The 14,275-nt window shown below is 38.7% G+C and overlaps 1 protein-coding gene across 1 annotated transcript in view; it reads right to left on the reverse strand.

Annotated features, from left to right (window-relative positions):
• Nucleotides 1-12,024: 12,024 nt before the first annotated feature.
• The window catches only part of DPY19L3 (dpy-19 like C-mannosyltransferase 3), a 32,514-nt gene continuing 30,263 nt past the window's right edge, over nucleotides 12,025-14,275 (reverse strand). The window contains exons 16-18 of the mRNA XM_010171022.1: nucleotides 13,824-13,956; nucleotides 12,933-13,091; nucleotides 12,025-12,344 (exon numbers count right to left, since the gene is read on the reverse strand). Coding sequence (XP_010169324.1) covers nucleotides 12,183-12,344; nucleotides 12,933-13,091; nucleotides 13,824-13,956 — 454 coding nt within the window. The 3' untranslated portion in view covers nucleotides 12,025-12,182. The remainder of the gene's footprint in view (nucleotides 12,345-12,932; nucleotides 13,092-13,823; nucleotides 13,957-14,275) is intronic.

Genomic DNA, 14,275 nt, shown 5'->3' on the forward strand with positions numbered 1-14,275 from the left:
ATTTCTTTGCCATGGTCTCAGCTCCATCAGTAACTTATTTTTCATCCCTGTGTGCATATATTGCTAAGTGAATCAACATTTGTGAGCGATGGAAAGTCTTCTTTGCAGTTTTATTTTCTGCACATTTTCTCTTAATTGCTAAGGAACTGTTCAGATGCATAATGGGGAGCAAATTAAATTGAACAGCAAGAGTGGAAATTGCTACCAGATAAGCATTGTTTAAAGTACTACTGAGCATGAAACGTTTTTTTTGTCTAGGAGAAATATGTTGTCCGTGACATGTTGTTACGTGTTCGTAACACGTTTACATAATGTTCAGTGTCTGATGTTAAAGCTTTGCAGCTGTCAGTGTGTAAAATGCACCTAAGCATTTAGGAAGAATGTTTAAATTCATGGATGCTAAGGCAAAATGTGCCTGGCTTTTTTTTTTTTTTTTTTTTAGTAAAATGTATAAAAGTAATTTCTTCTTTTGTCTCATGTCTTGTCTCATTTCTGTGTCATCGTATCTGTTACTGTCAACGTGTTCCTTAAGTGCTACCCCTTTGTGTACATTTTCTCTTACAAAGTTTAACTCGATACAGTAAATAGATAGGTCCCTGGACGCCACGTGGGTGATTCAGTTCTTCAGTTATGCTTATAACAACTTCACGGTTGTACTTTAAAGGGTATTTTTAAATGCTCGTGAAAGGCCTTTTCTTCTGTCTTTGATGTTCACTTGTAACTACATTGAAGAGGGCAAAAATCAAACGTTTGCTGAGAAACAGCGCTACAGCCTGGCTGGCTCTGGCTGCAAACCAGCGCTGCAGTACTGCTGTGTGTGCGTGTTTCACGGGTTTCTGAACGATGTTCTCTTCTGCTCCTGTGTTGCCACAGCTCTGTTCAGTGCTGTATTCTTGTGGGCTTGCTGGAAGACTCGCAAAGGTCTGAACAGAGGAGTTTACCATGTATCTGCACATGATGAGGATTTGGAGGACATCAGAGAAAATATCCTCAACTACAATGAAGAAGGCGGTGGAGAACAAGACCAAGTAAGGATCATTGTGTTACGTTACAATTAAGAGGAGACTGGTGGCTCACCCTGCTAAGGAAAATGTATTTTATGCTTTTCCTTTATAGCTGAGGACCTTGGCCTTGTTCTGCTGATTCATTACTGCAATTGGTAGATGAATTATTTGCAAGGTTGTGTACACAAGGGTGCATGTTCCTTAAGCAGAGATAAGTGCCTATCAATTTTTAATTTGTCTTAAAGGAAGTGATCCTATGTGCATACTTAAAAATGGTTGTAGGGTGAGTGTAGCAGTAAGGAACTAACAGCTGATGGTTTTGGTTTCATGGCTGAGGAGCTGCTGAGGTTCTTGGTGGCAATTACTGCTGTAACAGCAGTTATTCAGACTTGTTAAGAAACCGAGGTACTACTTTTGTTCCTCTTAAGCCCTAAAGCACGTGGTGGTTGTGGAAGAACCTTTCTGCATTTTTCTGTTCTGGAGAGGAATATACTAGTGAACATAAGCTGTGTTTATACTTGCAGCTTATACCCAAAACAGATAATATTAACATTTCTGCTAGCTGTTCTAAGGATTTCTACATGTCAGTTTAAGCCAGAACTTCGAAAGAAAATCACAGATATTATAGATGAGTAATTTAAATAGATTATTTGCTGATCCACAGATGTTTTCTATGTTTAAAAAAGGTAAGGAACTTCATTGCTGCCTTTGAAACTGTTCATTTAATGGAATTCAAAAGGTGGTGTGACTCTGCAGAGGTAGTAATAGTCAGGGCACTAATGGGATGGATCAAAACAAGCCAGTGATTTAAAAAAGAATAAAAAAATAAAAAAAATTACCTTTCCCAAAATTCCAAATATCTGGAAGAATTTTTAGCTATAAAAATACAGTGTTTTACAAGGCCACCTTAGAAAATTTTCTTACTTGAAGAGTATCTTTAATTTCTCAATGAATTAGTGTGAACATAATAAATATAGGGATGTTTTCCATGCAGTAACATAGGCAGCTATATGCGTAAATCCTTAGTAAGATTAACTTCCTCTGCAATACTTGGCAATTTTACACCCAGAAGGTCTATAGATTGAGGAAATCCACAGTTACTGTATGACATGTTCAGCTACTTTTGGAGAGTTCTTAAAATACACTCCTTATTTTAGTAGTGGAAGCAAACTAGTGACTTGCTGATCTTCATCTGAGGCTATTACTGTCTTGAAGAAATGCTGCTTGGATTGAAGCCCCTATGGGTTCTGTACACTGTTGCTAAATTGCCCAAATTTTAGAGTTGCTGGGATTGCAGCTAAAACTTTCCAGTATTCTTTTTAATACCTAATTGTTCATCTAGATTTAAAAAACCCAAAATACCCAGAATTACAATACCTTAATTGTATTCTAATGTTACCTTAACAAAAGGATCACAAGGGTGCTTGGACAAGAGTTTTATCTTTGTAATGTTAGCAGAGGGTAGGACTATGGGGACAAGAGGCTCTTTCTTACTAAGGAGTTTTTGCACCTGAAATAAACTATCCCTCAGAGACATTAGGAGCTCATAAAAATTGTAGTAGACTAGTGCACTGTTGAGTATATACTTAACACAACTAAACACCAAATACTGTTAAAAGCCAGCTTTGAAGCTAGAGGCAAGGATCAGCGTGGGTTGTAGACTGCCAACTAAGAATGGGGTATCATCAGAAGAAATGTCATTTTAGTGAGCAACTCATAGCAGTGAAGGATGATTATAATATCACCCACACTGAAGGGATGATCCTTAAATCTGTATTTGGACAAACTCCTGTTTAAATTTCTGACGACTAAAACTTGCCATGTTTTATTGACTGGACTGGTAGCCATGCTGTTAGGAAATGCTCATAAGTGGGCTCATCCTATAGCTGGCACTTAGAACATGCCCAAGAGAGGCATCGGCGCTGTAGGTCTCACATTCTTCATCACTAACAGTGTTCAGTCTCTGGATGAATGGAAATAAGCAGCTATTCCATGTTGTAGTCCTGTCCCAAACCCTACTTTTGCCGCTTCTGTGGCTTCTTGATAGAAGGTGGGGTTGGTTTTTGGGTCTGTTTTTTTTTGAAGCAGTTCTGTGTCTCTGATGAAATTCAGCAAAGGCTCACCAGGACCACCTGGGATAATCTCTTAGAAAATGGTTATGCACCATTTAGCATGCGAGAGAATAATCTTGTGGAAAGTGCTGATGTGACAGCCCTTTGATGGCTCCTATTCTGATGAATAGCTTGAGCAATACAAATAATTACTTGTTTGCTCTAATTAATTCTGTCTCACACAGAATTCATTTTGCCTGTAAATAAGGCCAGAGACACAACCTTTGGACTGGAGGAAGGTGAAGGATGCTGTAGGACAACACTTCTTTCTTTCTTTCAGCTGGCAGGAAGATTCTGATCAGCTAATGCAGTTGCCGTGGATGGCACTGGTAGCTTTAGTGACAGGAGCTGCACTTCAGGAACTGTGGCCCAGTTATCACAATTATCACCAGCATTAACTGCTGCTGCACTAGAAGGGAAACTTTTTTTTTTGGTAATAGGTAGTTACTTGGATTTTACAATCGTGCCGCTTCCATGTAACGTAACTCGCCCCAATTCCACGGACTGATACAATTCTAACAGAAATCACAGTAGATGTTTAAATTGCTAATGCAAAAAGATCTTTTTTTAACATGCTGTTTGTGAACATCCTTTCTCACCTTTGTTGCCAGACTTCGTATCAGTTTTAATGATGATAAAATTTTCAGATCTGAATTTCAGAACAAAATTTGTGGCATTTCTGTCATTTTTATTTAGCTTCTAATATTAAATTAGACTTTATTTTGAACCTGACTGTAGTGGTGCAGGCTGCACAGGTGTTCCTCATGAATTCTCATCTGCTTGGTGGGTTTTGGCTTTCTTAGGTGCATGGTAGGTGGCAGAAGCCAATCAATCCTTCATGTGTTCACACCGAACAGACTCCCTCGGGATTGTTCCTTCTTTTTATTTCCACTAGAACGTGAATTTTGTGACCTATAGAGAATATTAATTTAACGTGAACGGTTTCTTGCTGCAGGATGCGTACAACATGGCAGAGCTGCAGGTGTCTATTCAACCCAGCCCAGCCTATTCCCTCTACAAGAAGCAAGAAAAACCAACAAAACTGAAGAGTTTCTTTAGCGCCACGTCCCCAAGGATGCAGGAGCCCAAAGCATCAGCGACAGCAGAAGCCTCTTTTACTAGTGCAGACTTTGGTCAATACTTGTCAGATGTTGTCAGAGCTGCTGACTGTCACCCCCGCGCCGTGCCCCAGGACTCACTGCGGGTGTTTTGCTCCGAAGGAGAAGACTCGGTCGCCAGCAGCCTGAGTACCCTGAGCTCGTCCGGACCGGATGAGGGTCTAGTGTATGGTGACATTCAAGGGTGGGGACCAAAGTTTGAGAAACTGAGTGAACTGTACTCACATACAGGTGCAGAAGACCCATAAATTACCAACTCCCCTATTTTTAAAGTTTTGGAAGCAAGGGTGAAGGACAGTTTTTCATGCTCCTGCTATGTACTAACTCCCTCTTCCCCCCCTCCCTGGTACAAGAGATGGTCAAATTCCCACTAATGAGCCACACTTTGCATCTAACTAAAAACATTAGTAGTAGGAGCTAATCTTGGGACATTCTAGACATTTACGTTTGGGTATATAAACTTGCTGGAAAGAATAAAGGGAGAACTTGGGGTACTTATTCACACAGAGTGCTTAAGAAATGAATAATTTTTTTTTTTGTCACTAAGTTGATAAGGGACTCTGAGAGATCCTGTGTACAGTAGCTGTGACGGTGCTCAAAGCATGAAGAAAGCATGCTGTGTGTACTGTTCTCAGTAAGAGCTTTAGCAGTTATGTGAAGAAAAAAAAGCACATTGTCTTTTTCTTGTGGAAATCAAGTCTGTGTTGTATTATATCCATTTTGTTTCCCTGACTGAGCCTCAGTTACAGCACCTGCTCCCTGAACATAGCGCAGATGAGAGCCCATGGACCCAGGTAAAGGCAAGAAGCGGCATGGATGGTGATCTTCAGCTTCAGTTATAACTTCATTCAATTCCTCTATGCTGTCATATAAATGCAGAAACTGAATTTAGGCATAACACATCAAGTCAGCTGCTTGCAACTAAACACTTTTCTTAATTGAAAGGCCAGGTTTTCTAAGATACTAACCTCAAAGGTCACTAGTTAGGAATTTCAGTAGCAAACACTACAGTTCACCAGAATCTCTCATTCCTAATGGGCCACTAAACTGAGGACCAGCCTGGACCACATCATTTGTATCCGCATTCCTGTCCCCCATGTTTTGCTAAACCTGCTTCCACAGATGCATTGCAGGAACTAGGTTGGAGAGGCTGGAGATGAGTTTTAATAGAAGCACTGACCAACTACAGTTGTAGCCAAGTAATGCCTTGTCAGAAAGAGCTGGGGGTACAGGTGTATTTTCAGGGAAGAAAAAAACCCAACATCCCTTGGATGTCATCAAAATACATAGTGTCTTTAGGATGTCAGAAGACTGAAGGTCTTTCCTGTATCCAAGAAAGAATTGTCACTCAGCACTGGGACTTCTAAAAATAAATCCTGTGCTAAACAAAACCTTGCCAAAAGTCTCATAACTCAAAATGGTAATTTTCCCAAACCCACGAATGACAGCACATAATGATACAGGCTGCCCTCAGATACATTTTAGTAGAAAATAATGATCAGCTGGGGACAGAGAAACACAGGGAAAAACAGCGGTTGCAGGGGACAGAATAGTGCACTTTAAATGATCAGTCCCTTTTTCAGACTGTTTAATGTCCAGGTAGTGTTCTGGATTTTATTTTTTTTTTAAACTTGACAATATTTGGAAGAGAGAAGGCTCCATACAATTAATTTTGGTATTTTTTTTTTAATAGACACCACTTGTGTGTGTGTGTGTGTGTATATATATATATATTTAAAAAAAATAATGGAGTAAAGTGCAGCAAGACCACAATCTTATTTTGTGCTGTTTCTTTATATAATATAATATACAAATTAAATATGATCTTATCCGCTGATAATATGAATATATCATATAGTTTCTAAGAATTTAATTTGTTAAAGCATAAAACAACATACTGTAAAAGACATTAAAATGCTTTACTTACAGTTGCAGCAGTAGCTTGTTTGGGAGGTCAGGCTTTTATTTTTTTATATATATTAAAAACATTAATAGGTCAGTGCTGTCTGCAGGCTAGATTAATTTTCACATTTCCCAAATGAGATGTGTTCACACAGCACCTAGTTCTTGTGTGCACTTTGGAAAATCTTGAGCACACAATTAACCAGTGGTCACACACTGCAGGTGATGCAGCATTTCCATCTGGAAAAGCAAAATGCCATTTTTGCCCACGCTGAATAGTTTTGATTCGTAGATGGTGCAGAGTCTGTGATTTTGTAATTTTACTGGTACCTTCATCTGTGAGGAAACAAAGGCTAAAGTACCTTGTGATGTTCACAAGTCAGGCATGTCAGCATCTGCGTTTTGTGATCATAGCAGTCACAAGCAGGATGTGGAGAGTGAAGAAAAGATCTCTTATGCACAAAAAAAATCTATTCCTTCCCCATACAGCAGTAGTTTTGTCTGCATACCCCGTGCTCTTGCTGTAACTATGGATATGCTGTCATTTTGGCTGGTTTTTAATTTAGCTTGTAAGCTCCTTGGGGCAAGGACTGTCTGTATTTGCCTGTGAAGCGTCATGCGTATCTAAGGCACCATGTAAATAATAAATGACCCTTCTGTATGATGTCTCTTCCTTGCATACCTGTACAGCTGACTAAAGCTTGGCCTCTATTGAATTATTTCTCGCTCAGCTTTGATCAGGCACTTCCACAGCCATGTGTCACACATGCTGTTCGGTCTGAAAAGCTGAGGGAAGAAGCAGTTGTTTCTTACTGGACTCAAGCTCTAGTGACCCACAAAAAGTCCTGTTACCATTTCCGAGTGTTCCGAGGGCTGCAGCTGGCTGGGGCCACAGGCCTGTACTTTTCTCAGATACCCAAGTGCTATTTATGTGTAGCAGGGTTGTGGTTTTTTTGTAACAGACACTTAGTCTAAGGAGGAGGAAATCCTTAACTTTGCACTCAATAGAATTACTCAAGTTGTGTTACCTGTAGGCTTATTCCCCGTGCTGCGAGTTGAGGCTCTGAGAAGCTGACACATAGGATGTGCACTGTGATCCTTATTAGAGATATGGCACTAATTTGTAAACAAACAAATAATATTAACAACCACAATCTCGGAGCTGCTGGTGTAACTGCAGTTAGACATACACTTTACAGAATGTACAGTATGAAAGAAAAGGTCAGAAAACATTTTAGAACTGCTGTAGGAACTTGTGTAGATACAGTCTCAGTCATAGGACAAACTCATCTGCAGCTGTCAGGCTCTATTAAACCTACTTTTTCTAGGGATTACTAATTAGTTAATTTATCTGTCTTAATTTGCATGCTGCTCTTTTAATTACTGTCCAGCTTCTGAAATAATATCTTCACTTGTTCCACATTTACACAGACACATACAAATATTTCAGTACTGGTACAAAAAAGCTTCTCACAATACAGCACTGACATTGCTCAGGAACAGGGACAGCTGGCGTGACAAGAGGAAGCTTTGCAATGGGTGAGGGGGAAGAAAAAAATTGAATAAAAAAAATCATTGGGTCCCTAGGTAGTGGGATTTTCAGTAATCTGGTACTTTTATTAATCTTCTTCCACATTCTTTACAGACTTTAACATGTACCAAGAGCATTTTATTTAGTATAAAATACTTGTAAAGGTCTGAAATTTAAATAATCATGTGGATATTAGTATTTAATCTGTCTGCCTGTCAAGTACATTAATCTTTGTGGTTTTCCCCTTTTAAAATAACGTTTCAAGTATATAATATGTAGCCAAGCCATGCAAAAGCTGATTGTCCTTAGGTCTGACCTATTGGCTAGTGCCAGCAGGATTAGAAGAGTAGAAGAAAGTTGAGCATTTTCTTAACTATAGAAATGATAAAAACCATGGCCATTTCCTGGGGATTTATATAAACAGCTTGCACCGTGCTGTTGGTAACTGCTGATGAACTAGGAGGTTTTTGAGAAACCTGGTTCTCTAGAACCCAGAATCCCCTCTATACAAGCATACCATGCTGTGATAACAGCCCATTAATTAAGAGAATCTTACTGAAGTCCTGTCTGTACCTAATTAACATTGGTGACAAAACTCTGAAGCTCACGTGAAGAGCAGCACTCCACCTGCGGGTGCAACTCCACTCAGGCACCACAGATGAGAGGAGCTGGGGAGCTGCACGCATCACTCTGCGCACACCCCCCTTTGCCCTGCTGTGAGAACGCCTGGACTTTCAGATGCTTACTTCTAGCAGGACATCCCAATTCAAATGAAGCAGCACTTCACACACGCAGTTTTTCTCTCCCAAACAATGCACGTGTCTCTTCATCAAGTAACAACAGTAAAGCTTGAGCTACAAAACAAGCAGATGCCTATTGGCCAAAGCAGATTATATTTACTTAAACAACTGGCCCAGTCTACTGACCTGTAACAGGGAAAGGAAGGAAGCCCAGCAAGCTGTTGACACACAAAGATGATTCCAAAAGTCAGTGATACAGGCAATGTAACAAGCTTGAGAAAAGTCAGCACTTCCTGATGAAAAATACTGGGCTTTCCTCCATATGGACTGAAACAAAGCTGGTTCCCTAACTGCACCTTTCTCAATCCATCCCAATGGAAAAACAACTAAAAAAGTGATTTTGAAATTACACAATTTATTTAGTATACAATAGTCATTACATCTCTTTACAACAACATATTATAAAATAACTATGTTAGATCTTACCGGCCAACCACTGAAACAAGAAATGGAAATACACTTATGGATCTCAAAGGCTTTTCTCCCCTAAAAACATTCCAACTACTTGATAACATTTTGTCTCTGTGATCTAAAAAAAAGAAGAAGTCATTCACACCACAATTCCACTGATAACGCACAGCTCAGGAGTCCTTGCAGACAAGTAACAGACATGAGAAGTCATGACAGTGCCATGCCCACTGCTGGGTATGTATAAGATTTCTGTAAATGCATTGCCAGGAGGGTTGTCCCTGGGGTGGATCATACTGAACACAAGGAAACTGTGATGCCAAGCACTTGGAAATAAGGTGCATCAGGATGATGGGAGCTCAGGAACAGGTAAAGTTATTTTTTTTAAAAATTGCACATTTGTAATGCAGTGAATATAGATCACAGCAAAACATGGGCAGTAGAGAAAATAATTATCAGCCAATTAAACCACCACCTACCTCCTTAGAAGTCACAGACTCTTAACAACACACCTCTAGGAAGAGGAAATGGATCCTTTTTCACCACCAGCACTGGGTATCCCCCTGCTCAGCATTCCCCAGCATGCTTTGCTGGGGCGGGCAGCCTTTAAATCAGGGCAGGGGAACACCTGCTCCCTCTCTCCAAGTGCTGGCTTGACAAGGGTGTTGCTTTCCTCTGAGCTGGTAAGTGGTTTTGTTCCTTGGCATTTTTATTTTGTTATTGTAAGGAGACTGGTCTCTGAACACTGTACTCTATAGTCCATGAAATGCGCCTTTCCCTTTAGTGTTACATCTTTCTGATACAGGAACCCTTGGAATTGTTTCTAAGTGTCACAAGCTACCTGGGCTTTAAAAACTGTGAACTACAAGAGTTAAGCAATCTCTAAAACAGTTTGTATGTAGCACCTCAAATTTCTGGTGTGCTACTTGGGGGGACGTTTGTGTTGCAAAAAGAAACTCCGTTACTGTGGTGGTTCTGGATCCTGACAGGCATTGATTTTCATGCTTTCCCTAAACCTACAGGGTTTTTTTTAAAAAAACAAAGCCATAAACAGGACAAAAAAACTTGCACTAGAGTCCTTTCTATGAAAAGGTTAAATTTCCATTTTGGCAACATTAGAGACGGTGTTTTTGAAAAAAGTCTATTTGAAAATAACCACTGTTACAGTCAGGACTTCTTAGTCTTAGCTGTTACCTACAAGTAAATTCTGAAATGACAGAGTACCTGGATCTTGGAATCTCTCATTTCAATCAGAACAAAGTTACTGCACCTTTAAAGAAAGATACAACTACATTTTAAAATAAGACAATACAGCTTTAGATATACTTTACCTTACGTGTGCTTGTTTTTAATTACGGTAAGGCACTCATTGAGGAATTCACTGACCCATGCTTTCAGAAAGAACAGGCATGCATCATTACAGACCTAATTAAAGTTTTAATACTGATTAAAATGTTTTATTATTGTATTATGTTAAACTGCAGTGGTCTCCAACCTCATTAAGGGATACAGGCTAGAAATCACTCAGGAGTTTCAGTTGCTCAGTTTAACAACCTAGCTGCTGTCAATGTTTGATTTAAATACAGTCTGATTAAAGCACACTTTGCTTTTGTGTTAGCATGAAAGTGCAGAAAGATGTTGAACATTGTTTAATGAATATTTACTGAATATAAAATTGTTTGAGCATGTGACATAACCATCTCCGTCTCTTCAGTAATTTACCTTAGTACAACTGAAAAGGGAAAACACTTAAATCATTTGGAATTGGAACACAGCTCAGTTGTGAAAGCTAATCTCATTACACATCTTGATTAAATTAAATGTGGAGTTTGCCATCAGTAGCACTGTAAGTTTCCCATCATTAGAAATTAATTGCAGTGGTAATTATTGTAACTGAGTTATTTGCACAGGCCACAAACACTCTTATAGGTGTTCAACTGTTAATTCAACATTGGCCTAGAGGCACTTGATTATTACAATTCTGTTTTTCATAGGAAACAAATGATCCTAGTGGATGTCTAATTAAAGTTGGAGAGTACTGTTAGACTTCCAATCAGACTTAATCTCTAATTTCAATATAAAACCAAAGCAGTGCTAAAACACAGCAGAATTCATGTGTTACCTAGATAGCATTTAGAAAGTCAATACAATTCACAAAGTTCTAGCTGGTAAAAAGACAAAGGGTACAAACAAATCACAAAATTCTCAGGATTGAGGCTGCCTTCACTTAATCTTCCAAGTCAATTTAAAATAATTGTAGTCTACTTTTTAGGGTAAAGGACACAATGGTTTTGTGCTAAAATATATAGTTTTGTGTCTGAAATAACATAAAGCAAAGCTCTAATACCTGAACACATTTTAAATACCTAAGTTTCCCGCTGATTTTAGAAATGGATTTTTCTTTTGTAAGGTTGGCAGTGTTCAATTTTGGTATCCTACTGGAGTTCACATGGGGAGAAAAAGGACCCCTTGTAGTTCAGAAAGCAAATACAGAAAATAGGGTTTTGAGAATCCAAGCTGAGAAATTTGGTTTTTTGTTTGTTCTGAGCATTTTACAAGGATACAAACATGCAACATGTATCAAGCATGCTCCAACCTTTATTCTCATTAGACATACATAACACTTCATCACTAAATGCTTAACGTTATAAAACAGTATGTTTCTGTATCACTAAAAATGCTGGACAATGATTAAAGTTTTACTCTTCAAACTTGGTTCTCCAATCGCACTCACAAGCTTGGAAACTCATATCCTCATACGTTCCCACAGAATTCAAAAAAGAGGCACTGAAAGAGCACAAGGATCTGTTGAAGAGGATCAGATTGTACAACAAAACCTAGTTTTTGTGACTGTTTTCAGGATTCACAAAGATAATGCATACTCAGTACAGGAGTAGCGTGGCCTGCTTTCATTGAATTTCCATAATTTTCTAATAAAAATCCAAACTGCTGAGCAGAACTTCATGCATGACCACCACAATCAGAAGTGGTCATGCAGACTGCTCATGTCATATGTCTTCCAATCAGTTAAAACTGGAAAGCAATTATATCCTAGGTATTCAGAAGGTCAGACTTTATAATCAAAATGGTCCCTGATAGCATTTATTTATGAATCTATGAAAATTTTGGCACATCAAGAATGTTATTGATACTAAACTGTCTAAAAAAAAATAAGACTCCTAGTAATTAAACAAGAAACCATCAATGTAAAATGTCTTACAAATGTAACATGTTTGTAAACAACTTCTGCATTTCCTAATGCGGGTCCTAGCATTAAAATACTGAACTTGATGCCGTGGTTGGAAATGTTATTTATGCTTAGCAAGTTTGTAAACATGGAATGTTTTGTTTTGAAATACTCTAGTGAAGTGTACGGTATAAGAAGGCAGGGTTTTTTTAATTTCCTCACAGAAGCGAGGATACAACGAAGGTTTCAAATCAGGTTCATTCTCTCCCAAACCATCCATGATCTGTAATGAAATTGAATAGATTTGTGAAATATCTTTAGCAAATTCACAGTTACAGGCAATAACAAGAAATTGAAAACAACCGCAACAATACATTCAGAGGGTCAGATTTGTTAACAGTGACTGTATGAAACAAGCAGGAGGTTAAATCAGTATCATTGTCTCTGTTATGGATAAAGCTCATTTGTTGGAGGTTATGGGGTCTGCTGTGGTTCCATGTTAGCCCCAAAAATGTCTGAAAACTCCCCTGACACAACAGAGTAACACAACGGTCCACTGCTCCTGAGGGAAATGAAGCTATCAAGTAATTTACACTCTGAAAGGGGATGCTCTGTGTACTGCTGACCTGAATCTCATTAGGAAGTACTTACTTATTTTGTCCAGGCTGAGTTCCTCCTTTTTTATTATCAAACACCATTAAAAGCAAGCAGCGTTCAATTTGGTTATTTTGAGAATGTCTAATGGCTCCATTAGATTTTACTTCCCACACTCATGATGAAGTAGAAATAACTCAAGCTACTTCAAAATGTAACTGTATTTCAAAAAGAAGCAAAAGGTATTTTCTTTATAAATCCTGTCCACAATACTTACATGGCCATTAGCTATATCAAGTAAGTCACGCAAGCGACAGCCTCTGCTGTGTCTTCTTTCATAACAAATGCTGTCTTCTAGGATCACATAGTCTGTGCCAAAGGATCGCAGTATTCTGTAAACATCTTCAGGAGACCTCTTGGCATAGATCTGATAAATCTACAGAAGAAGAAAACTAGGTTGTGAGACATATTACCACTATTTCTTTGTTTGCTCTTTCATTATTTCTTTATCTTGATCCAGGGAAGAATCGAGATCAATAACCTATGTGATCTGAATTAAACATTTGTTAAAAAAAATATAAGTGCTTTATTCAGTAGCCACTTAGAGTTTCTGTGTTATGGCTGCTATGATGCAAAATAGTACTGCTGCTGACTGCAAAAACACTGGATGGTGCTGCTGTCTGCAGAAAGGCCTTGGCAGATACCTGTAAGACTTTGAGAATGTCTAAGTTATAGGAAAGGATAGTTTAAAACAATCTCCCTCGCTTTGTGTGGAGTTTCTCAAGGTGGTTTCTACATAAAATGTTATTTGCTAGTCTGGGAACTGAAGGGAGTAACAAGTGAATCAGGAAATGGTCCATGTGGGTTTAACAGCCCAGTAGGGCTGCAGGACCTATTAAAGCCAACAGTACCCAAACCAGTTCACTTGGAACTAGCTTGAGTATTGAGGTACTGTGATTCAGACACACACCAGCTGCCAGAAGTGAGTTAGCAGATGCCCAACGCACTACAAATTTCACAGAAGTAGTTAAATTCTGGAACTGTATCTGAAAATAAGTTAAAAGCATGTGATTTCATTTGCAATGTGCCATTAGAGATTGCATGTGTGTTCTGGAATGGAGCCACTGACATGGGTAAGAATTAGCTTAAACAAGCAGAATACTCTTACCTGTTTTGTTCTCTCTCTCAGATTCTTATCCTCATAATGGGGATGATTAGTTAAGGTCCGTCCAGTGCACAGTTTGACTCCTGCTAATAGCTGCATGCTCCCAGCAAACACTGCTGTGTTTGGAGTGTTTGACCTAAACAAATGTTCATAAGTCTGAGGAAGTCTCTATAGGGGCATGTTTGCATTGCTTGTTACAGATCAGAAGGAAAAAAAAGACTGAAAAAATATTCTTCTGCCTCTCCTCTATTCAGGGAGCAAACTGTTCAAGCAACTGTGTTTTCTTCAAATATGAAGCGCATAAATCACAATAATACTCTCTAACTGCAAATAAAAAATTTACTACATACTATGAGGAAAATTAGGGAAAACATGATCCTGAAAATTTCAGACTACTTCCATATTTCATGTATTTCTTGGGTTCATATAGCCTCTGAATATTTCCATATCTTAAT

The sequence above is a fragment of the Antrostomus carolinensis genome, unplaced genomic scaffold (assembly GCF_000700745.2).
Source record: "Antrostomus carolinensis isolate BGI_N321 unplaced genomic scaffold, ASM70074v2 scaffold45486, whole genome shotgun sequence".
NCBI lineage: Eukaryota > Metazoa > Chordata > Aves > Caprimulgiformes > Caprimulgidae > Antrostomus > Antrostomus carolinensis.